Genomic DNA, 24,943 nt, shown 5'->3' with positions numbered 1-24,943 from the left:
CCCAGCCCCTCCCCATCCAGCCTCTCCCTCCCCACCCCCCAGCCCCTCCCCACCCCCCCAGCCCCTCCCTCTCCACCCAGCCCCTCCCTCCCCACCAAGCTCCTCCCCACCCTCCCCACCAAGCCCCTCCCCACCCTCCCCTCTCCACCCAGCCCCACCCCTCCCATTTGTGGATGCACGACAGACGGACACAGTAATCCCCTGTGGGCTGCTGGTGTAACCAGGAGGTTCCTACCAGTTTAACATTGCCCACCACGTCTCCCCCAAGGTATATTGTTGACGCATCCCATCAGCGACACACGGCGGTCTCGGATTGAACATTATCGGCAGCATTGGTTCAAGGGGCCGTCCATAAATGACGTCACGCGATTTTGACGCTTTTTGACCCCCCATCACACGACCGTCACAAAAGTGAGACCCCCCCCCCTCAAATATGACGCACACAAAGCTCTGCCCCCCCCCCCCAAAAAAAAATAAGGAGAAAATATGTATTAAAATGTCTATTTCATTAAGTATAACGTGTTGTCTATATTCATTTAAAGTTGCGCATTTTTGATGTGACGTCACATTTCTCACCCCCCCCCCCCCCGTCGTCACACATCGTCACAAATGTCTGACCCCCCCCCCCCCAGGTGCGTGACGTCATTTATGGACGGCCCCCAAGACAATTAAAACTCCAGATCGGTTTCGATATTCAGTGTCTCATCAGCAGTCAGGCTCGATTGAACCACTGCATGTGAACTGTCATACGTTTAAAGGCGAGGGACCCCTCTATTAGAATTATGCCATGAAGAAAAAGGGTAATTGCGCGAAACGTCGCCTATTTCATACATTTCCCTCCCCCCTATACACACAGACAGAGGCGGTGTTGTCGTTATTACTGACGGACGTGTTGAGTGCTGTGTCACGAGTGGCTCTGCCTCGCCTGGGTCAGCGACAGCCAAAATCGCCCAAAACCCTCGTGGCTGCTGAGCAATGGGGGCTGCCGCGCCTGGAGATGGAACGGCGCGCGCTCGGCTTGAAGCCTGAGAATCGCGCGGGTGTCAATAAAGTTTCGTTGAACGCGCCGCCTGGGCCCGGCTCGGAGGGCTCAGGCCTTCGTGTGCATAATTTAATTCTCATTTTAAATTTTCTTTATCACACCGAGTCCTAAGTTAACAGCATGAGACGAGGCGAGTGAACACGAGGCGATGTTTGTAGCTTCTGCTGTCTGATCGTTGGTAAGTTATAGAGTTTCACGGCTTTTTGTTATTTTAAATTGTATACGTTTGAGGAGAGAGCAGGCCTCGAGCCTGGCCCGTGTGGGGCTTGTCTCGAACCCAAAACGCGTGGCGCACTTAATTTGTGAACAATTTTCACGTTTAATTTTATGCGTGTAGTGCTCTGCTGTGCGAATTAAGTCTTGATGTTTTTGTATGTATTGATGAAATCGTAACGATTATAAAATTGTAGGCAGTATCCCTGAGTGTGCGCGAAACGCTGTGGGCACGGGCATTGTTGTGTAGGCCCCGACTCAGGTGCCGCGCTCTCAGCCAATTGTTTAATTTCTAATTTTTATTATTTGCACATCATTGTTTTCGTGGCCTGTGTCGCTCTTTCAGATGTCGGGTCAAGCGAATGTATATTTGATGGGTCACTCTCATTTGCGAAATGAGACGGTTGTGAATTACGTGAAAGGGTTCTACTTGGGATATATGCCCGCCACTTCACGTCTTACGCCATTTCCCCGGTCTTATTTTAAGTGTATAGATTTTTCCCCAGCTCATTTATGTTTTCATCAGGTTCAGAATGAATACAACATTTTGGTTGTATGTCGTTGAGGTGGGGGGAGCACCAATTCGCCCAAGCGGCCTTCAGTAGGTTATGTATTTTGTGTCAATGGAAGTCTCCCAACATTCTTGTCGAGCTTGAGACGTTTGCTCGGCTGCTGAGCTCTTGACTGCCACGTTTGAGAACCCACTCCTTTTTAAGAGTCAAAATAAATAAGCAGGCAATGTCTCCTTGGTATATCCGTCTCCACGTAATAAATATACACAAGCAATACACAACCCATCGGCCACACGGCCTCCTGCTAATAGTTGCTGTACATGCTTTCCGCAGAATTGTTTCAAGACGTGGAGACTGGAAACTATTTCGACATACGGTGGCGTCTCGCCGTATGAATTTGTGTCGAACTACGTAGGACCCCATGGCGTAAAGAGGTGGTCCTTGCCTGTAAGATTGGCAGTTCGCCAGCATGATTGCAAGCAAACGTTACTACACTATCGAAACCGGTTCAGAGTTTGCTTGTCTTAAAGCAATGCTGCTGTAAGTGCACACTTCTAGGATGTCTTGTAGGATACTCTTATTTAAGGCCTACCCGTTACACCTGGATTTCGAATTTACACTGACATCCGTGCCTCAAGGGGTGATGGTCATTTGTGTCGGTGAAGTATGCACGTTATAAATTGTATTGTTATATGATGATTCTAAATCTGCCAAATTTCCACCCAGATGAACCTGCCTTGAGCACACCATTTGGTAATACTGCATTTCATTGGTGCATCGGCACAAGTAACATAACTCAACATAGACATCAATAATAAAATGGAGAATATTTAGTAGGCAACGTTTCGAGCAATTGCCATGAATGACGTTCTAAGAAGAATGTAATTTGCTGAATCGTCACCTATTTAATATTTATTATTTAAACCCAGAGAGTTTTCATTCATGCTATATTACCCAGCTTAATTGCAGTATGATCAGCCACGTATATTAGCGAACAGACTACAGCAGTTTTTCAGGGTTCCAGAACTTTTAGGGCTGGTGAAATGGAAATCGAGGCTGAGTATGGCTTGAATCCAAAAATCGGCAACTTTCACATTTATTCTTTTGTCGTGTAACCCCTCCCTGGTAAATTTGTGTTTCTTATGATTTTTTTATTTCAAACATAAATATAACAAAACAAATACTTAATTTTTGGTTTTATATCACATCATTCATATAAATTGCATCTCAATTGGTGAGGAACCACAGACAAGCTTGAGGCTACCAGACAGAGCGCCAATGCCAACAATTTTCTGCAGTTCTCTGGGAGGAAACAAGAGGACCCCGAGAAAATATAATATGCTTTGATAAACAAAGGTCTGAGTAATGACTGTCTCACCATCCCATTGTCCCTGTGTTTGGTCAGGAGGCGTTGTTTGTGACCAGTGAGCTGAGGGTTGGATGACTGACTACCATACAGAGGCTATGTCGGAGCCAGCCACACCACCCGGCATGGAGCCAGTGGGGGAGCTGCAGGGTGTCGGCAATATGACTGCCGAACAACCGGTCCCGGAGCCTCTCCCTGTCGCCGACCCCCCTGCCGGCAATTCCACCACCGGTACCAGAAACCGGAGCTTGTAGACACCAGCATGCAACTCTTGCAGAGTGCCAAAGGGCTGTGACATGGCTCTAAATGATAAACGATGGTCACGATAAACAACATCTTCTTTAAGTAATAAAGCCAGGGATTCAGTTCAGCCAGGTCTCTCGGTGTCTATTATACCTTTCGCTGTGGCTGTGACTAGTTACTTGCCACCAACTCAGGTCTGCCAGCATCCCGGCAAATATTCAGTGAGATATTAATCCGCGAGTAAAACTGTACCATCGCATTGCTCTTGGGGGGAAAAGTCTGGATCATGAGAGCGTAGAAATGTTGTTTTCCAAACGTAATTTTATACTGTACTCTACCATTGACTTTGCACGCAACAACAGACCTATTAATATTTTCAATATCAACACTTAATTGTAAATTTTCTACGTATACTTTCACGACCAATATGATTCATAATTAATTTATTTTTGGTGACATTGTGTCTGTATAATGCAATTTTTTGTAACTATTACTCTCCAACACCCAAGAGATCAGTGCCGTGACCCGTGCTGTCGTCTGGTTTTTCCGTAGATCACGCGATGCCTCTGTTGGAGTCATCCCACCCTGTTTCTTCAGGCCACGTGCTTACCCCAGCTGCCGCCCCAGTTCCATCAGGTTCCAGCCACCCACCTGCCAAGCTCCTGGCTCAGCCCCAGAGCTCCAAGCGCCCAGCCTCGCAGCCACTTAACCTCATTCCCAAGCGCCGCAGCTCCTCGCGGTGAGCGCCACGTACAGACGTCAAAGTGGTAGAATTTAGTTTGAATGCCAACTGAATTCTCAGCAGATCGATAAGAGATGCTGCAGACAGAATGTCCTGTGGTGTGCCCTGATCGGCGATAAGCATTAACGGACTTGTTTTATGCCGCGTTCTCATCCACGCGTGATCTCTTTGGTCCAGTTCAATAAAGCGTAAGAAGTTCGACGACGAGCTGGTGGAGAGCAGCCTGGCTAAGACGAGCCGCATGAAGGGCGCGCCCCCAACTCCGATGGCACCTGGCGGCGCGGTGGGCGTGGAGCCGGGGCGACCTCTCATGCCAAGCGTGGAGCAGCTCGCCCCAGAGAAGAAGAAGGTGATACCCGTTGCCGCCAGCGCATTTGTGTGAAGCGTCTGTTAATTCCAGGGGTTATTAGGTTCCTGAGGGTCTCGACAAGATAGAACGCATTCCAGGCGCTTTTTAACATAGACTGCTCGTTAAACGAAGGCCTGCCCCGCAGTGGACGGTGGTTGTGTGTGATCCCCGCTGCGGCTCAAGGCCCCCCTGCTACCTCCCCGTGCAGGTGTCCAAGTCTTCGTCCTCCAAACGTGTCAAGAAGTCGAAGCAGCTGGTGCAGGTGGCCAAGGACCTTGGCCGGTGGAAACCTTCGGACGATCTGCTGCTCATCAACGGTGTGCTGCAGGTGGGGACGCCGTTCTCTCTTTCCCAGGTCACATGCTCTCTCTCTCTAGCCCAGTGTACGGCAGCTGCACTGCTCTAGATATTCGTGATGGTGGTGTTGGTGTGGTTCGGTCGTTTAACACGTGGTCCCGCTGTTATACTCGCGGCGCCTCATCTTGCCGGGGCACCTATCGGGAGGGCGGCACGTTTTCTCGGGTTTCACTGCGCTGCGATCTCGATCGGCAAACCGTGACGTGGGCTCGGAGGCTCACGTGGGTCCGACCCGGTGAAGAATCATCGGCGAAAAGCGGCCATGACAAAGCCGCCCCTCGGAGCAACCTGATGCCATTACTACAGGCAAGTAATGGTTATAGGCAGTGTCTCTTCCTCTCAGGACTACGACTACGAGTCGGATGAGGAGAGCTCCTCCAGCTCAGAAGAGGATGACAGCGAAGCGCAAGAGAACTTTGGGCGGCCGCCGCGTGTGGACGGCGTCAGTGACGATAGCAATTCCTCGGCGCCCGACAGTGGCGACTCCTCCAGCTCGGACTCCGAAGAGGTGCGTTGAATTGTAGGTGGTTTGTGTCGTGGAATGTTGACGCTTCTCAAGGTTCTCGAGTTACCAACCACAACACAAATTTGAAATGTTTGCAAATATGTTTCTGCATAAATTCTGCATGCTCAAAAAAGTCGTTCATTGCTTGTAGTGCTTTGTAGTGTCATACGATATGAAGCAATTGATGTTGCGTAGATAAATTAGTGCCCCCACACCATTGCCTGTGAATAGCCTAATATGCATAGATTTTGTAAATGTAAAAGCATAAGTCAACTGTCAGCATGGCAATGGGCCATGGCTGCTGCTTGAGTGACGGACTACTTCAACTATGCCCACATTTGAAAACTGAAACTCCGGTTTGCTCTGTGTGTGCTTCCCACCCCCCGGATGTTGCCACAGAGCCCAGAGGGGGAGTCGCACAGCCTGAAGCGGAACATGGAGGCCGCTCGTTGGAACGAGATTCTGCGCGTCCTGCACGTCATGCACTTCCGGCAGGAACGTCTCATCGCCAAGATCAACTCCCTGCAGAAGCAGCTGAAGAAGCTAAAGAAGAAGCGCACGCGGGGCCCCGAGCCGCTCTACCGCCCCTACCAGTGGCCCTTCGTCATCCCCAGGAAGCGGAAAAAGCACGGCTACAACGAGCGGCGAAACTACGTCGAACGCCAGCTCCCGGCACGCCACCTTTCCGCCGTGCACTCTGCCTCTGGCCGAAACGTACCGCCCAGGGCGGCTCACCCTCGCCAGCACGCGCCTCTTGCCGGCCCTCCCGGTCGGGCGGCCTCCTTCGAGACGGCGGCTAACGAAGAGGAGCACGTGGGAGCGGCGGTAGCGATGGGCCCGGACGAAATGGGCTTCCCCCAGACCAACTCGGCGACCAGCCCGACCCGGCCCGACATCCCGCCTTCGCACTGCCACGTGGAGGAGTCGCTGAGGCCGGCTCTCGGCGGCCTGGGCATCCGTGTGAAGTCCGAGAACCTGCAGGAGTGCCCCCACACCATCGATCAGAACGGGCAGATCGTGCAGGCGCCGGCGATGACGCACAGCCGCCCGGCGTCCGTGGGCAGCGGCGAGGTGCTCATGATCCCCAGCCACAGCCCTCTGTCGGACGGCTACCGCGCTCGCGAGGACCAGGTGCCGCACTTCGCCGACGTGTCGCCCGACTCGCAGCTGGGCCACGCCGGCGTGCAGGGCGGCGGCCACCACTCGTACAGCAGCGGCTCCCCGTCGCCCGCCTCCCCGCAGTTCCTGCCCACGTCGGGGACGCCGCAGATAATGGAGATCTACAGCGGGCTGGAGCCCGCCGCGATGGCCGGCGGCGGGCAGCCCAAGTCGCCGTACCTTTCCGAGTACCAGATGTCGTTTCCCATGCGCTCGCCCAGCAAGGTGGGCTTCCGCGTGGCCAATTACAGCGGCTCGCTCGTGTACATCGGCGGCGCGGACTCGTCGCTCACGGTGTCCAAGTGCGCGCTGGAGCAGTGTCTCTCGAGCGCGCCTGACCCACGCAAGTTCCTGGGGAAGCTCGCCGACAAGGTTTTCACTCGCGAGGAGATGGCCACGTCCAACGTGAAGGGCGGACTCGCCTACACCAAGGGCGTCTACAAGCCCTACAATCAGCTAGACCCCGTGAAGGTGAACGCCATCCTGGATGAGGTGGAAAAGTGGTTCCCGGGCTGCAGGGACAGCAAGAAGATGAACTCAGATCTGCTGAGAACCCTCAACAAGAAGTGCAGCAACGTGCGGCTCGCCTCCATGCAGCAACTGATGCCGGACGGGCTGGTCTTCAGGGAAAAAGAGGAAATGGATTTTAACTAGCGAGCTGACGCTCCCATCTCTTTCCCCGATCGTCATCTCCCAGAGAGAAATCAACGCGTGGGATGGCTCGCCGTGGACGCGACGTTTACGTTAAAATTGGGAAGAAACACTCAAGTGCCATCGGTGGATGAAGGACAGCGAAGCGAGAGCGTTCATAATGCACTTGCTTAGCCGGACTGCCTTTTTGCTTGGCTTGCTTTTGTGATAGTTACAGCCGGTGATGGCCATCGGCTCAATCTGCTTTCAGTTGCACAGGAACCTTTTTAACTCAATCCTTAGTGGAGTCTCCGCGGTGGTTGTTTTTGAGCGTTGGTCAGCGGCGGTTGTCAGCGGCGTATTGTCGCGAATTGTGGAGCACTGCACAAGCAGTATCAACTGAAAACAAATCTTTGGAATATATTTTGTTCTTTGTGAATTCTGACAGCATTGTCTCCCGGACGTGCTGGGTCTGGGTCATGTTGGGGATTTTTCTCTTCTACCTTGTACACCATCGTAATGGTGCCTACATTGACCAAGTTGACTGTCTCACCTAGGGGTGCACAAAATTACGGCTGTTGCAAATGTAGCATTGTTTAACCATGGTATCGCTCTGTTTATTCCTTTTAAAAAAATCTCAACATTGTTTTGTACTATTCCCAAATGACTTTGCTGTAATAAAGAATACAGTAAAGTCCTGCAGAAATAAATGCTGTCTGCTTCAAGGGGTTTCACGGTAACTTGTTGGCACCACCACATGGGCTGTCGACTGCTGCCGTTCTGCCGCAGGTGATGGGCGAAATTCCGCTTGCGTACGAAACATTTCCTTTGCAGGCTTTGCGTTGGGAAACCGGCAGAGTTTGCAGAATTTAAGGAAAGCATTCAGGTCAACATTTTGCTCCGTTTGCTTTTTACTGGTGGCTCAATCACCCGGGCTTTGGACCGTGAGCAGGCGGTTGGGTCCTGCCAGTTAACGGGCGCTATCAGTTTGCGGGCAGTGCCGGCGCTCGCGTTGACCGGGCAAACAAACGTTTTGTTGCTTACGTTTGTCGGCGCGTGCTGTGCTCGTATGGCAGACAAACGACCTGGCAGCAGTGCACATGGGAGTAAAGTTCAGCTGCCGCTTCACACAGCGCGAGGTGCAGGAGCGGTGGTATGCGCTCCTCTACGACCCGGTCGTGTCCAAGTAAGTGTGCAGCGAGCCGGGCGAGTGCAGGGTCGTGTGACAAGTGGCACCCAGTTGAGAATCCATCATATCGCCACTCTGCCTACAATTATGGGCAGTGGAAATGACAACGGTGATTTCAATTTCTTTGGAAAAGCCAAGTGTCAAAATACTCATTAAGGGTTTTCCAATATTTTGCCATTTTAATTAATGGAAAACGTCGCAAGTGGATACATATTTGTAAATTACACATGTCCTGGGTAACTGAGGAGGATCAGCAGGACCAATATACAAATGTAAAATGTGACGGGACGCACTAAAGGTGTTTTGGAAGAGTTTTTTGGCAGTATGGTGAGTAAGTGACGAGCGTGCGTGTGGTTTGCGGGACGGTGCCGGTCGTGCCAGGCTGGCTTGCCAATCCATGCGTGAGCTGCACCCGGATGCAATCGTGGCCGTGCAGAGCAGGGCGCTGTTCAGCAAAGACGAGGAGCGCATTCTCACCAAGGTCGCATCGGTACGTGTGACCCACGCTCACCAATCAGTGCAGATGGCACCCCTCCAATGAGATAACAAACTTAATTTCCACTGGTAGGTCATGAGTAAGGCTATCATTTTGGCGTGGTAATTAAGAAAGTCATTTACAACTGTGGTTTGGGATCAAAGCATTAATTTGCAGAATAAGGTGGGGTACTTTTCGATTTAAAGCTTTCGTGACTGCAATGATTCATCTTCTTTGGTTCTTTCGGTAAAGTCACGTAGAATGAGAATAAAATAATAAATTGATAAAATAAAATAACACAATAATATTCTCACGACGTTTCGGCCACAACACAAGCGGCCTTCATCAGGTGAAGGGAGCGAGACTGTCTGGTAGGACAGCGCTGGAGTGAGAGAGCCACGTTCAGATCACGGTTTTTAAGCTGTGTGAGAGGAACAAAGAGCCTTGACGAAGGAATTAGCATAAAATTTAGCATTGAAAAGGCTGAATGATTAACTTGTGACTGGTCACAGAAATAGCTATGTTAAAAGTTAAAGCATACACATCCGCAGAGGCACCCATTGTTAAAAGGAATTAGCATAGAATTTAGCATTGAAATAGCTAAATTAAGGCATTCGCTTGTAACTGCTACAGAAATAGTTACGTTGAAGTCAGAGCATACACATTCACCGAGGCACTTAGTACAAATCAAAACAGGAGAATTTAGCATTGAAATAACTAGGCGAATTTAGCATTGAAATAACTGGGTGATTTGCTAGTGACTGGTCACAGAAATGACTACAAATCTGAGCTATTCACAGTACTATATAGTGAACCAATAAAAAACTAAAATATAAATTACCTTCATGTTATCAATAAACTCTATATTCTCCAATCAGCTAAGCTACCAACCATAAGTCGTTATATATCACAATGCTATATGGCGAAAAAATGGGTGGATTCTTACCCTCAAATTTCCGTACCACGGATAGCTACGGGCCCCGTTCAGACGGACGAGTTCGTCCATGGTCGGAACAGAGGAGGGGGAGAGAGACAGCTGCAAAGCCCTAGTATACTCCATGTTGTAAACCATACCATTAACCGTGGTGTGAGAGGTATTAAGAGGCAATGCTGGCGAAAGAGCTGCGGTCTGAAGGTCATCGTAAAATTACAATTAATTAAGAACAGAAATGATTTAACACATCTTTCCAGTGGTTACTGAGCCTGAATCCATCTTCTCGGTTGAAATTGTCTCTGTGCTTGTATATGTGAATGGCCTCATGAACGAATCTCTCATGGTAGCCAGTTGGTTTGCAAAGAACCTCCGTCTTGGAGAAGTCAATGTCATGTGAGCCCACTGAATTGTAACAGTGATCTGCCACGGCAGAGGAGTTCGTCTTACCGTGTTTCAAGTCTGCTTTATGTTCGCGGATGCGATCCGAGATATGTCTTTTGGTTTCTCCAATGTAGCTACTACCACAGAGGCACTTTAGTTTGTAAACGCCCGGGTACTGTATGTCTGGAAGAGCATCTTTTACAGATGGAACTAAATCACGGATTTTGTGTACTGTGTTGAATCGGACCTGGATCTTGTGTTTATTCAGGATTTTGGAGATCTTTTTAGTGACCCCTGCAATGTAGGGTAAGGTGATGGTTTTGAGTGGCTCCACAAAAGGATCCTTCTTCATGACTGGAGTGATGGCTTTGCGGATTGTGTAGTCGGAGTAGCCATTAGCCCTGAGAGCCTGGTGTACGTGTTTGAGTTCACTGGTAATGTGTTCCTGGTCGGAAATGCATTGGGCTCTATGGTATAGAGTCTTGATGAGGCAGTTCTTCTGGGATGGATGGTGGTGGGAATCCGGTTTCAAGTAAGCATCTGTATGGGTAGCTTTCCTGTAGACAGAGTGGCTCATTGAACCATCATGTCTCCTTTTAATTAAGACATCCAGAAAGGGTAGTTTGCCATCTTTTTCGACCTCCATGGTAAATCTGATGGCTGGGTGTATGGAATTGATGTGGTCGCGGAATTGGTCTAGAGCAGGCTGGCCATGTGGCCAGATGACAAAGGTGTCATCAACGTACCTCTTCCATAAGGTCGGGCGTAGAGTGGCAGTCTGGATGGCGTCAGTTTCAAATTTTTCCATGAATACAACCGGTTGTAGCCAACGTATTCATGGAAAAATTTGAAACTGACGCCATCCAGACTGCCACTCTACGCCCGACCTTATGGAAGAGGTACGTTGATGACACCTTTGTCATCTGGCCACATGGCCAGCCTGCTCTAGACCAATTCCGCGACCACATCAATTCCATACACCCAGCCATCAGATTTACCATGGAGGTCGAAAAAGATGGCAAACTACCCTTTCTGGATGTCTTAATTAAAAGGAGACATGATGGTTCAATGAGCCACTCTGTCTACAGGAAAGCTACCCATACAGATGCTTACTTGAAACCGGATTCCCACCACCATCCATCCCAGAAGAACTGCCTCATCAAGACTCTATACCATAGAGCCCAATGCATTTCCGACCAGGAACACATTACCAGTGAACTCAAACACGTACACCAGGCTCTCAGGGCTAATGGCTACTCCGACTACACAATCCGCAAAGCCATCACTCCAGTCATGAAGAAGGATCCTCTTGTGGAGCCACTCAAAACCATCACCTTACCCTACATTGCAGGGGTCACTAAAAAGATCTCCAAAATCCTGAATAAACACAAGATCCAGGTCCGATTCAACACAGTACACAAAATCCGTGATTTAGTTCCATCTGTAAAAGATGCTCTTCCAGACATACAGTACCCGGGCGTTTACAAACTAAAGTGCCTCTGTGGTAGTAGCTACATTGGAGAAACCAAAAGACATATCTCGGATCGCATCCGCGAACATAAAGCAGACTTGAAACACGGTAAGACGAACTCCTCTGCCGTGGCAGATCACTGTTACAATTCAGTGGGCTCACATGACATTGACTTCTCCAAGACGGAGGTTCTTTGCAAACCAACTGGCTACCATGAGAGATTCGTTCATGAGGCCATTCACATATACAAGCACAGAGACAATTTCAACCGAGAAGATGGATTCAGGCTCAGTAACCACTGGAAAGATGTGTTAAATCATTTCTGTTCTTAATTAATTGTAATTTTACGATGACCTTCAGACCGCAGCTCTTTCGCCAGCATTGCCTCTTAATACCTCTCACACCACGGTTAATGGTATGGTTTACAACATGGAGTATACTAGGGCTTCGCAGCTGTCTCTCTCCCCCTCCTCTGTTCCGACCATGGACGAACTCGTCCGTCTGAACGGGGCCCGTAGCTATCCGTGGTACGGAAATTTGAGGGTAAGAATCCACCCATTTTTTCGCCATATAGCATTGTGATATATAACGACTTATGGTTGGTAGCTTAGCTGATTGGAGAATATAGAGTTTATTGATAACATGAAGGTAATTTATATTTTAGTTTTTTATTGGTTCACTATATAGTACTGTGAATAGCTCAGATTTGTAGTCATTTCTGTGACCAGTCACTAGCAAATCACCCAGTTATTTCAATGCTAAATTCGCCTAGTTATTTCAATGCTAAATTCTCCTGTTTTGATTTGTACTAAGTGCCTCGGTGAATGTGTATGCTCTGACTTCAACGTAACTATTTCTGTAGCAGTTACAAGCGAATGCCTTAATTTAGCTATTTCAATGCTAAATTCTATGCTAATTCCTTTTAACAATGGGTGCCTCTGCGGATGTGTATGCTTTAACTTTTAACATAGCTATTTCTGTGACCAGTCACAAGTTAATCATTCAGCCTTTTCAATGCTAAATTTTATGCTAATTCCTTCGTCAAGGCTCTTTGTTCCTCTCACACAGCTTAAAAACCGTGATCTGAACGTGGCTCTCTCACTCCAGCGCTGTCCTACCAGACAGTCTCGCTCCCTTCACCTGATGAAGGCCGCTTGTGTTGTGGCCGAAACGTCGTGAGAATATTATTGTTATTTTATTTTATCAATTTATTATTTTATTCTCATTCTACGTGACTTTACCGAAAGAACCAAAGAAGAAGGTGGGGTACTGTCCCTGGAAAAAATGTTGCTTTTTCCTTAAAACAAAATGCTTACAATATCTGCTTAAAAGTAAAACACGTTAAAGCAAGTAATTTAAAGCAAGTGGCTCTAACTTAATTCATGCTATGTTTTTGTGACTCTTCACCGCGGCCAGCGCGCCGACGGTTTCAAAGTACAACCTGCTGCAGTTTTGAAAATAAAGTAAAGGAAGCGCCCAATGTGATGCGTTTATACAGCCACTTCCAAGATATCACTAAACACTTTAATCGCAATCGCGATTTCCAAGATCGCCATGGGGACATCGGTGCCAAATTCGCAGCCTCGGTCATCGGTGGACCTTGCCACTCCGCGGTTCAAGTGTGCCGCCGTCTCGTTTGTGTGGGCCTGCAGACGAGCCAGCCCACACTGGAGACTTTCCAGGATGTGTTTGGCAAGAACCCCCACGTTTGGCATCCGTGCCGAACGGCGAAGGCCCTGCAGATGCACTGGCAGCTCTTGAAGCAGTTCCACCTGCTGGAGGATCAAACCGGTGAGTGGCGGGCAGCGGTGGCGGCACCTGCGCTGCTCGCACCCCTGCTTGTTGCGTAAATAATTGTTTACCGCTCGCGTCAATCTGTTTAGCGTCGCCCTCTTAACTGAGGTTTGATGCCCATAATGTAAGCTTTCTATCTTCCGTATCTCTTGTGGAGAGCCCCGTACAGTTCTTTTTGGCATGTGAACGTCGACGGTGGAGCAGCAGTTTGTTCATTTCTGTCCGTATCCCACCAGCCGCTTGCACTTTAGATCCCTTCCCTTCTCTTCCCCAAGTGCAATGAAAATGGACTGGTTGTGCTTCTCTCCTCTTTGTTCAGTTCAACAGCTGCCCAAAGGTGACCAGGTCCTCAACTTCTCAGATGCTGAGGATACTATTGATGACAGTGAGCTCAGGTAGATTTGAATGTCTCAATTGTCAACATTGTCCAGAATAATTCTATATATATACACACACACACATATAACCCTGAGAAGCTTACATTGGCACGAGCATTGCCTTCACTTCCATATCCCACAACAAGCTCTAAAGCTGTGCAGGACAAACTTTTCATTGCGAGTTTCTAGGTTTTTAGATCGTGTACATTTGTAAGTCACCCCTGTTATTGTGTAGAAACTAAATGTAAGAAAGTAAAACCCTCACTGCTAATCATAACATCTTAAATTACGATCCAGAAAGTTGAGAAAAACTACCTTGTACACTTATGGAAACTGTATTGCACTGCTGGTGTCACACCCTTTCCCTTATGTCTTCTGTCGAGATGCCAATAGATTGTAGCAGATGCCATCTGTTTTCAGTTGTCACCATATTTTATTGCACTCATGAAAGGTCTTAAAGCCAATTCACGAATGATTCGACCCTGTGTCTATGCTTTCTCACAGAGACGTCAGAGATGAAACACTGGAACACGGTAAGCTGAAGCGATAAATTGCATTTAAAAAGCTAATTTGTGCAAAACAGAAACCAGCAGCCCAGTGCAGAAAGTGGTGTTCATTGCTTGTCCATTGCAGCTCAGCTGTGCATCGCTGTTTTGGCGAGCCTAGCACCATGAACCCGGTAACCTGAGTTTCCTGGCCACGGCCAACATCGGTGGCGAGTGATATCTGAACCGGTTCCGAGTGCCCCCTTCACTCGCTCGCACTGACCAGCGTGGTGAAGTAGTGTCAAAACAATCCCCATCACCGAGCACCATGTGAGGCCTTCATCAATCAGTTAATTGACAAAGTGCTGTGAATTTTTACAAACATAACAGTGTAATGTAATAGCCGAGCAGAGAGCAGTCACGTCTCGCAAGACCCGTGAGAGATGGTGACGGCTTGAGGAAGCCTTCACCCCATCCAGCAGTGGATTAATCATCGCCAACGATCGTCTCGGCACAGAGCTGGCGGTGGCCGATCGGAGACAGAAGCGTGAGATCCGGCAGCTGGAGCAGGAGCTGCCCAAGTGGCAGGCGATGGTGGACAGCGTGACAGGTCCTACCACACGGGCACACGCAGGCGTTTATTCAGCTCGATCTGTCCATGTTGGGGATCTAGGAAAAATCTTCACACCCGCTACACGACATCCAGTATACTCCTCACTATAACTTTGGCTACTTGTCACAGGCCACCTACAATTTACCAACTTCCCGTAAAATATTTTCCTACCTGGCACACCGCATCCAGTATACCACTCGCTATGGATATTGCTACTACTAGTCATGTACATCAATTTAACCAACCCAGAAAATCATCAGTGAGAAATTCAGCCGTGGGGATACACGAGAACTGCAACATTAATCAGCTTTTAAAAATAATGTATAGCTTTCAGTGGACACCACAACAAAAATAGTACCGTTAATATTTTGATAATTGAAGTCATGATTTGAGAATGCACACTCTAGTTTTTGCTGTATAACCAAATCACCCAGAACATACCCGAGCTTTTCAGATCTCTGAAGCAAAGCAGAATTCAGACTGGATAGATTTTGGGCAACCACCTTGCGCAACAGGTTACTGCACTTCTATGCTCCCACGTGTACACGACCTGCTTTCACCCACTAGCACCGAATAGCATGGTGAAGTATGGTCAAAAACTCCCAAGTGTAATTTGAAAAATGTGTCGTTCTATAGGCTTGAGCCCACCAGAGTTCGACAACCAAACTCTTGCCGTCTTGCGTGGGAGACTGGTCCGTTACCTCATGCGCTCCAGAGAAGTGAGTAATTTCAAACTGAGTCGCAGGATCCTATTTCAGGAGGGGTCCCGCACATTGTGTTTTTGTTTTAAGATATTTTCATCAAATTATTGAGTGTGTATACAAGCGGGACAAAACCGGACCACCCGGAGAAAACCTACGCACACAAATGGCCACAGATGGAAACGGACAGTGATTAGTCCATTCACTGTACTGCTTTTTGGCGAGTCGGGGTATGGCACCTCGACGCCCACTGGGAGTCAAACAACATGTGTGTGTGGTCCACCAACTCTCGCCTCCAGTGTTGGATTACCAGTGTGCATCGCCACCACGCGGCGAGCACACTGCTAAAGAGGCCGGGGACCTGAGTTTTATCCCTGGTTATTACTAGTGAAGAGTGATATCTGAACCGTTCCTACCACCACACCACTTCACAAACACGTACTGACCAGCGTGACGTACGGTCAAACAATCCCCTTGACCAACGTGATGCAGGGATGTCTTCATCCAGCAGTGGATGGACAAAGTGCCCATAAATTAAATAATTGAGATTGTTTGCCAAAGATATGCTGCAATGAAGCAGCATATGTACAATGTTGTGTAATTTAGCCTGTGCTGTTATGTGTCCTGTGTCGTTTTGGTCAGATTACCCTGGGAAGGGCCACAAAGGACAACCAGATTGATGTCGACCTGTCTTTGGAAGGCCCATCCTGGAAAATATCCCGTAAACAAGGTGCCGTGTTTACGCTGCTGACAATAACGTGGCACAAAGCGTTTGCACAAAATTATGATTGCTTTTTAACTCATGTTCATGTACTTTGAGATGTACATATTTACAATGCGTGTACTTTTTTTAAGGCACCATTAAACTGAAGAGCAATGGGGACTTCTTCATTGCAAACGAGGGGAGGCGACCAATTTTTATTGACGGAAGACCTGTCCTTTCCGGGGCCAAATGGAAACTCAACAACAATTCTGTAGTAGAAGTGAGAGGATTCATTCTTATCTCTTACATAATTAACTCTTGTAGTCTCTCAATGTATATTAAGATGTTCTCACTCCTCTCCTTAAATATAAACATTGTCATGTCTTTACAGATCAGCGGATTGCGTTTTGTCTTCTTGATCAATCAGGATCTCATAGCTCTGATCCGAGCAGAAACGGCAAAAATGGCTCAACAGTGAAACTGGCAGCAAGTCGAGCGTGGGATGGACGGAAATCTAACTAGGGCAGTCGTGCTGCACAATGTACACATTCTCACACGCTCATGAACAGTCTTAAAATAAAAATGTATTTGCCTGTAATATTAGACAATATTAATATTAAACAAAAATTGATACTGGTATCGTTGAAAACTCTTGAGCAGTACATCTGAGAAGAGCATTCGAAGTTTTATTTTCTCTCGAAGAACACATAAGGTGCAAACCCAAAATATCAAACTTGCGTATTTGTTATTTGAACTTAAATAAATGTGGTCATGTTATCCTCTTGTTGTGGTGATATATTGTTTTATTCCATTTCCTAAAGCCAGTGCCTACTCACTGCCTCTTTAGTGTTTATCGTGTAGAATTTTCAACTATTTATTTCCCAAAGAGAGCAGTCATTATTTGCTTCAAATGGCACAACAGGCCACACTGGGTTTGGTGGAGTGTTGGTTCCGGACATATCCAGGAGTTAGTTTAATTGCAGCTCATTAAATGGAATACATGTAAACGATGGCACTCGACAACACCAAGCTGACCTGTCGGACCAAGCGACTGACTTGAAATTGCAGCTCCTGATGTTAAACCAATATTCGGAGGAAATTGGCAACATTAACTTCTAATGAACCGAAATTGCAAACATGCATATTGCAGATAATGTACAAAAGACATTTCGTTGAATCTTGACGCAAAAAAATGTTGCATTTCTCATGAATGTAAAACTAAGAGACGTTTACAAAAAATAAGTTACTGCATTTCCTTCTACAATGACACAAAACAAAAACCTAAACTATTGAACAGTTTCACACCGCAAGGCACTTGTAAGCAAAAGTAGTAGTACTTTTTGATTGAATTTTCTTTTACAATTTTGGCATTACACAATAAAACATACAATAAGGTATGAGTCCTCAAGGGTAATATTTGCAATGGAAATATTAACATTTTCATTTTTCGTGCAAGACTTGCTCTGAAGATGATCCTACAAGGTGGTGCAATGTATCGCTTTCACTGAACAAAAGTGAAATACTTTGCCATGACACTGAGTTGTTTTAGCAGAAAACTAAGTAAAAAGCTGGTCCTAAAATAAAAACATTGACAATAAATGTCAATTATTTACCACCACCACAACAACGTTTTACAGTTGTGTTTTCTAGAAGCCAAATCAGGAAAATCTTCAAACACTGGCATGCCACATGTCCAGGTTGTATTTTTTGGGACTGTGCTCAAGTCGAAAGGGCTTCCCGACACAACTCGCAGCCCGTGTTCACGCGAGCTTCCATGGCAGTGGCTGTGAGTGTCACGCTCCTCAATCCTTGCACTGAAGGCGGCTGTCCAAGGCGACCTCGCGGGCATGGGCGCTGTCCACGGCGGGGCATCGTCGAGTGTGCCGGTAGACAGATTTACGCCGCGAGGCGCAGATATCACCGCCTCCACCACCATCGGTCGTCTCTCTGAGCCTGCCGACCGGCAGCATACTCGATCCCTCGTTTCCTGCCGCTCCGACTGCTGCTGGGCAGGGCCTGTCGTGTGGCTCGCTGGCACTGGTGCAGTACTGAGCACGGTGGTGCTCCTTGCTGTCAGGTACCCTCCTGCCCCGGTGCCCATGGTGCCTGTAGAATGTGCCATGCCTGAACCTTGGGTCGCTTTGTGGCCCATTGTGGTCATGCCCTTTCCAGTCACCCCTGTATTGCTGGTTGGAGTTGTAAATAGTTTTCCCTTGAAAATGGTACTGATCCCTCACTTTGTCTCCAGAAACCTGAGCAACAACAGATTCACGTGTGACATTTTAAATATATAAGTCGACGTAGGGATTAATTTAACACTGAATTTTAAGCGGGTTGCTGGTAGAGTAGAGTAGGTCTGTGACTCGTAGCCGCAGCCATAGCGAGTGGTATACCAGATGTGGTGTACCACCGGGTGCAGGAATATTATTCAGTCTAGTGACCCAAACAGGCCCAGCTGAAATTAACCGCTGCTTGTACATATAGACCAAAGTTCTAGGGTAGAATCGTCAAGTCTGATGTTGTCACCTGGTATGGTGTATTTGCTCTTGTTTCTGCTGGCACGGGTTGAACAGTGGGGGGCTTAATCCTCGAGTCCTCGGAGAATTCCCCAACGTCGCTGGAGCCAAACTGAGCCGAGTGGCCGGATTCCGAGGACTCTGATCCATGCCGGGGATTCTCCCCATAACCACTCCTCGGATGAGAAACTGTTCACCACAGCCAGGCGAGTGAGAGTGCCGTTATCATCGACACTTGTCAATACATTCAACTCTTGATCATGCGGGGTAAAGCAAAACATAACATCCCACACGTATAAACACTCAGTAATGGAGTTGACGAAACATCCCAATGTAATACAACAAAGCTTGGGAAATGTTTGGCACTGGTTCTTGCTGCCTTCTCACTTGTCGGGCTTCTGTACCTCTAAACCATTCCATCTCGAGTGTGAAAGAAAACTGTGGATACATTCAAATAATCCACCCACGGAATAATCGAGGGTTAACTGTAATTTGGAAAGGATTTTAAAAAACCGATGTATAGTGTGTTTGTACATGCCATCGTCCTTTAACCAAGACTCACTTTTACCAAAGGTTTCCATTGCTTGTACGATGGTCGGCAGGTCACAGGTGAATCGTGCCGTTCCCCCCAACTCTTCGTCGTATTTCCTTTCACTCACAAAGAGCTGAAATAAAGGAGAGAGTAGCGTTACACGGGCACCACACTGAACTCCCCGCCATCACCCGATGCCGCTGTGAACGCGTGTGTGCCGAGACTACGTTCAGCGCTTGCTGGGGTGCAGCGGCTCTGGTGGGACACACCTGCTTTGACAACAGGGTCATGTGCACGATCGTTGTGCCAACATCGAACCTTTATATTGGCTCGGAGCTCGCCAAGTTGTGCCTCGGACATCCTCAGCGACAGGTCGCACTGCTTCTTCAGTTCTGACGCCATCCTTCGTCTGTTTTCTAGAAATGTCACTGTAAATCATAAACATACATGTGAGCGGTGGTGAATTTTTGAGGAAATTTGCCTGCAGACTTGCACTACATAGGTTATTTTTGATATAATAAACCCTCATTTAACAGCATCTGTATTACACGTCTGAAGTAGATCTTACAAAAGGGTGGTGCAGTGTTTTATAGCATATTATTAAAGCCTTTAACAACATTACAAGCACACTATTAGCCTCATTTGACACCGCATGTTCCCAGCAATGACTGCAAGGATGAATGTTCACGTTTAGTAAATCGTTACGTCAGGGGAGACGGTTTGTGATTCACTCACTGGCTTCTCGTTTTACTTTGTCCAGTTCTGAGAGGACTGTTACCTCCCTGTCCATGAGGCTGAAACATGTAAAGAGATTGGATTATCAGACATTTTTCTACATTGAACACAAAAAATGGAAGTTGAAGTTACAATCTTTACTCGGGTAAGTAAACTATACCATTGTTGTATTTCTGAGAACGTCTTTTTAATCTTCTTGACAGAGGCATCCATCTCCTCGTGAATCAGCAGTTGGTATCGGGAGAGCGACACTGCACACCTCTGGAGATCTTTCACTGATTTTTCTATGCTGCTACCTGCATATTCGGGCAATTGGGAAACAAAACAAAGATAACCTATTTGAAATACTGCCATCTGTTCGCAACTGGATATCAAGAAACAATGGAAACAAAGTGTTAAACCCAAGCCTGTGCTTGCCACACACCACCTTTCTTGCTGTTGTTTCTGGAAGCAGGGCCCGGAGGCTCCTCACAATGAGAGGATGCAGTCTGTGGCCCCGTGTTTCGGGGGCGGCTGAATTTAGACGTCGCTGGGGGCCCGTGCTTCGTCCCGGAGAGGGGGCCCTCGTTAATGTCACCACTCTGCTGCAGGCCCACGTCCCTTCGTCCTCTCTCTACACAGCAGTTACAAATTGGGGGATTTTACGAAATCACAACCAGTTTTGTACTAAAGCAGAAAAAGTAATCTGAAAAAAAAATGTACCCAGAAATTTTGAAACTTCAATCTCATGCAATCAAGTTTTTAGGAAGCACTGATGATGAGTCCTATCACCACCTCCATGTATTATCAAACCCTTGGGGCCTTGATGCATTGTTAGTTTTAATGTTAGGTCAGTAACGATTAGTCTGTGCTCTCCAGTTGCCTGGGTGCAAAGTGGACTAGGTTTTGCCCAATCCTAGGTAGCTGGCTCAACAAACTTAATAAATAAATGAATGGACCAAAGGTCTACACTGGTAGTGTGGTACATCACAACCACAATGGGCATGGCTGCTTATCCTTCATTTGCTCCATGCACGACAACACTTTTTGTTGGTTCTGCTTTGGATAACGATCATAAGTACATAAAACACAGCACAGAAGAAGCCCTCAGTCTTGCTCACAGTTCCCTGACGAGCAGGGACACCGCAGCGAACCTTGCGAGGAGTCGACTTTGCCTGTGGGAGGAGACGTCGTGCATCCCTGCTGCGAGTCCACCAGCTCCTCGTCGCGCCTGTCTCTTGAAGCGTTCTCCTCGGACGCGGCGCACGACAATGCGGGCTCTGAATCCGTCGCGGTGAGCGTAGTCGCCCGCGTGCCCGGCCCTCCCGCCGTGGCCACAGGCCCCTCCGTGCCGGCCAGGCCTGTCTCGGCTTTGTCCAATTGAGCGCCCTCACGCCGAGCGTCTGCTCGTTGTGCCTGACCCCTGGGTTTCTTCTTCCTCGAGTTCTGCATGCGGAATAAAGCGGTAACGTCATGACGGGCAAATAACGCATGCGTGAAGCAGCGCACTACAAGCCATACATAAGTGAGATTGTTTTTATTATTAAAATATTTAATCTGGATATTCCCTTGAAATGGAACATCTCATTTGTAAGGGTATACAGCTCTCAATTTTAAAAGACCAAGGGCTGGTGAATTTATTACCTACTCATTGTGAACAAGGACTCGGGTGTCCACACGACTTCAATCAATGTCAGGTACACCGCATATCTCGTACCTTGTTAAACTTTTTTTTATTTAGTTGCTGGACTACTTTAACATTCACATTTAGCAATCCCCTTGAGCCAAATGTTAAGGTTAAAGAAGTTCTGCAGATGGTGACACCGATCATCAGAAATTATTTGGGAATACATATGGACCATGACGGATGACACGTCCATTCTACAAAGGTAAATAATCGTTCTTTTACCCAAAATTATTTACGTTTTTTTATTATCCAAGCCCCACCACTCCTCACCCTTACCCTGATAATCGAGTATTGCCCGTTTATAGTTGTGATATGCAAGTCCCTTTTAAGGGTGCCTTCATGTTGTTTAATCACTCATGGTTTTGGTTCATATTTCAAGCAAATGACCAGTTTATTCTCATTAAGAAGAGTGCTTGTCAAAATCTGTGCTGTTTGTGGGCTCCAGTCGTTTGCAATGTATACAAAGTAACATCTGATTGTATGTGGTACTAACACCGCAAAGGTGTCTCCTCTGTGGGTGACGCACCTTTTTTTTTCCGGAGATGTTCCACTCTTTAAAAATCTCGGTGACTTCATCTGGAAAGTAACATTATGGGGAAGGTCAGACGAGCATTGGCACTGCCATCGGTGCAATTACAATACAATTTGGATGTATGTAAAGTTGCAATGCAAACGCATTTTAATATGTTGTCAAGAAGCAGTGGGAATATTTCACATCAAGTCGTAAGCAGATGGAAAACGTGAAGGTTTTGAGCCAATTGAACATCGGCTCGGTTAACTTTTTGTTTGTGAGATTTCCACGGTACCTTCCAGGAAGGCCTGGACCGCCCTGTCCACGTTGTAGTCAAAGTATTGCAGAATCAGCACCACCTCGTTCTTGCTTCTGTTTGGAACGATAGTGCGAACCGCATTCACCTGCCAAAAGTAATTCGGATCTTCACGTTCGCCACAACACTTAAGATACATTTGGGTGTCGCATGTTGCATCGGACCCATGAATTATGTAAACCCATCCATGCATTTCAACTGGTTTGCGGTTGCATATGATTGTTTTCTAGGCAGTGCTCTGCAAGAAATAGGTTCACCTTCTCTTTAATGTTTTCCTGGGTGCCAGGCTGGGCCAGAACGACGCCGGTTTTCATGTCGAACGTCATGTCAGATAAGTCTGTTGTGAGAGACAAAAGGAGTGAAGAGAAGGCTTGTGGATAGTGGCAGTGTGTGCTTGTGTAAATCCCTACACGTATGTTACTGTAAAATCAATACTTGTATGTATGCACACAGAGCAGAAGCCTGTCCCTTGGCCTAGCCGATGAACCCGAACTCCTCAAAGCTCGGAAGCAAAGCAGGGAGCTTGGGTAGTGCTTGAATGGGTGACCATTGTGCATTGCTGCAAGACTAAATTGTGGGCAGCGGAGGGCAGTTTAGAAAAAGCCATTGTGCCGTATGTATGTTGAACTTCATTTTCACCGTATGTAGCATGCTATGCTCCATGTCTATGCTCCCTGTCTTAACCAACCCACTGAGGTATGGCCGGATAACCCGCAAAAGCGTGAGGAGGCCTTCATCCAGCAGTGAATCGACAAACGCGCTGTGTAAACGTAGACATTTTATTTAATTTGGGAGAACCCGATGCGTTTTGAAGCTCAAATTCACAGGTGCCCAGCCCAAGCTGATGGACAATAGCGGAAAATGACAGGGGAAGCTGTACATGCGTTTACGTACCAATAAACAGTACACGCGAGATGTGTAACGGGCACAACGCGTTGTAAAACACGCAAACACATTTGTACTGTATCTTTAACACAACGATGCGGGTTATAATTGATTGTATTACATCACGACCATGCTACAAATACAGAACGTCTGTTAGCCCGACATAACCAAGTCGGTGCACACCGCCAGCAGTGAATATTCCTGACCGCTCCCTGTGCACCGATCCCACGCACAGCGTGCAAACGCGCCACACCGTACAGAAGGGCTACTACACAGGCACACACGTGGAGTCCACGCTTGATGTCGCACGTTTTAAGTGCACTACCAAAAAGAAACGACCGCCCCCCACCCTCGCTCAAGGTTGATTGATTTGACAACTTTCACCGTGGCTCTAAACAATGCAACGGGAGAGAGCCACGTGGCGAGCGGCCACTGCAGACAAAATAAGATCCCCGTTGGTCACGAACTTGGTGATGAATGAACTCCGCAAAGACGCTTTGAACCCCCTAGTGATGGATGATTGGATTCATCTGCGTGAGCGATGGTGACATTGACCGGAATGAACCCGACGGGTATCGCCTCGGGATCGTTGAACAGTGATGAGTGGCGCGGTGAGTTTCAGTGAACTACGGTGTGCAGGGCGAAACAAGGACATTGTTTAGTGAACTAACCAACGACTAGTGACTGAATCCCAGTAAAGTAAGAATTTAATGTGGAAATCTTACCACATTCAACAAACCCCGTGTCGGTCACGGGGTTTGTTTGGCCATACTTCACCACGCCGGTCCACGAGTGATTGAACGCTGCACAGTAACTCGTCCCGGTGATGATGAACTTGTGGACATTAAAAACACTGTCATTGGGAATGGTGGAAGGCATCTTTCGGGAGAAGATCGCGAGTCAAAAGCCAGCAACAGCTTCCCACATAAAATGATTAAATATAAGTAGGATCGCCAATATGACTACGACTAGCAGTGCTCAACTACTCGTGGGGTATTTTCCGGAGCTCAGCCCCGCTACTACACAATCCGAGCAAAATGCGTGCCGACAAAAATCAAATGCACATTAAAACATAAACACCGTAGCTTGTATACATAATTAAAATATAGACACACACAATGAGCTACCTCGCGTCTGCTGTCTCCTGGACATTGCAGATAACGGCGCCGCCGTCGCCGTTCTAAATGTAAATTCTTCCCACAAACACGGCTTTAAAATCTTGTTCTCTTGCGTCTGCTGATGCCACTGAATAATGTCGATGAAACAAAGAGAGCAATAGCGGTTGTTGTTTGTTGTTGTTGTTGAGGTAAACAGTGGCAGTGTGGCGGCGAGGCGAGCAGGGGAATTGTCGAAGCGATGCGGCCGAGGTCGCCTCGTGAAAAATATAAAATAACAATAAAGTTCGTGTTTCTGTCGCGCAATGCTAAATGCAGCGCTAAATGTCACATTTCAAGTTGTTGTTTTGCTTTAACATTATAAATAACGAATAAACGCGCGCGAGATCGGGGGGAGGGGCTGTGGGGAGTAACGAACAAATACAAA

General features: G+C 47.5%; 2 protein-coding genes across 12 annotated transcripts; one reads left to right on the top strand and one right to left on the bottom strand.

Moving 5' to 3' along the window:
* The first annotated feature begins 682 nt into the window (after window positions 1–682).
* On the top strand, window positions 683–17,017 carry MCRS1 (microspherule protein 1). 9 transcript variants are annotated; one of them, XM_032957373.2, is made up of 15 exons: window positions 868–1,220; window positions 3,173–3,364; window positions 3,929–4,115; window positions 4,296–4,467; window positions 4,685–4,795; window positions 8,194–8,303; window positions 8,688–8,796; window positions 13,220–13,358; window positions 13,681–13,756; window positions 14,243–14,271; window positions 14,741–14,833; window positions 15,473–15,555; window positions 16,180–16,267; window positions 16,393–16,520; window positions 16,632–17,017. In XM_032957373.2, the coding sequence occupies exons 2-15, from the start codon at window positions 3,208–3,210 to the stop codon at window positions 16,716–16,718; spliced, it is 1,569 nt and encodes a 522-aa protein (XP_032813264.2). In that variant the 5' UTR covers window positions 868–1,220; window positions 3,173–3,207; the 3' UTR covers window positions 16,719–17,017. The 9 variants fall into 9 exon arrangements, 8 of the variants coding, with proteins under 8 accessions (XP_032813261.1, XP_032813262.1, XP_075924130.1 ...); XM_032957372.2 differs by having other exon boundaries at window positions 869–1,220; window positions 4,676–4,795; XR_012942217.1 differs by lacking the exons at window positions 16,180–16,267; window positions 16,393–16,520; window positions 16,632–17,017 and having other exon boundaries at window positions 864–1,220; window positions 4,676–4,795; window positions 14,741–15,351.
* On the bottom strand, window positions 16,907–24,926 carry LOC116943981 (spermatogenesis-associated serine-rich protein 2). Of its 3 annotated transcripts, none has more exons than XM_032957374.2 (12): window positions 24,529–24,921; window positions 22,774–22,853; window positions 22,496–22,604; window positions 22,216–22,265; window positions 21,157–21,448; window positions 20,448–20,636; window positions 20,184–20,319; window positions 20,024–20,082; window positions 19,607–19,716; window positions 19,319–19,421; window positions 18,767–18,945; window positions 16,907–18,492 (listed from the first exon to the last, which is right to left on the bottom strand). In XM_032957374.2, the coding sequence occupies exons 1-12, from the start codon at window positions 24,551–24,553 to the stop codon at window positions 18,043–18,045; spliced, it is 1,782 nt and encodes a 593-aa protein (XP_032813265.2). In that variant the 5' UTR covers window positions 24,554–24,921; the 3' UTR covers window positions 16,907–18,042. The 3 variants fall into 3 exon arrangements, 2 of the variants coding, with proteins under 2 accessions (XP_032813265.2, XP_032813266.2); XM_032957375.2 differs by having other exon boundaries at window positions 20,451–20,636; window positions 24,529–24,920; XR_004403022.2 differs by lacking the exon at window positions 16,907–18,492 and having other exon boundaries at window positions 18,807–18,945; window positions 19,558–19,716; window positions 24,529–24,926.
* Between the last annotated feature and the right edge of the window lie 17 nt (window positions 24,927–24,943).

This window comes from Petromyzon marinus, chromosome 19 (assembly GCF_048934315.1).
Source record: "Petromyzon marinus isolate PM22_M1 ecotype Great Lakes invasive population chromosome 19, UKy_Petmar_22M1.pri1.0, whole genome shotgun sequence".
NCBI classification, from domain to species: Eukaryota; Metazoa; Chordata; class Hyperoartia; order Petromyzontiformes; family Petromyzontidae; genus Petromyzon; species Petromyzon marinus.
Note: the sequence above shows the minus strand (reverse complement) of the source record. Positions and strands in the feature narration are given on the sequence as shown.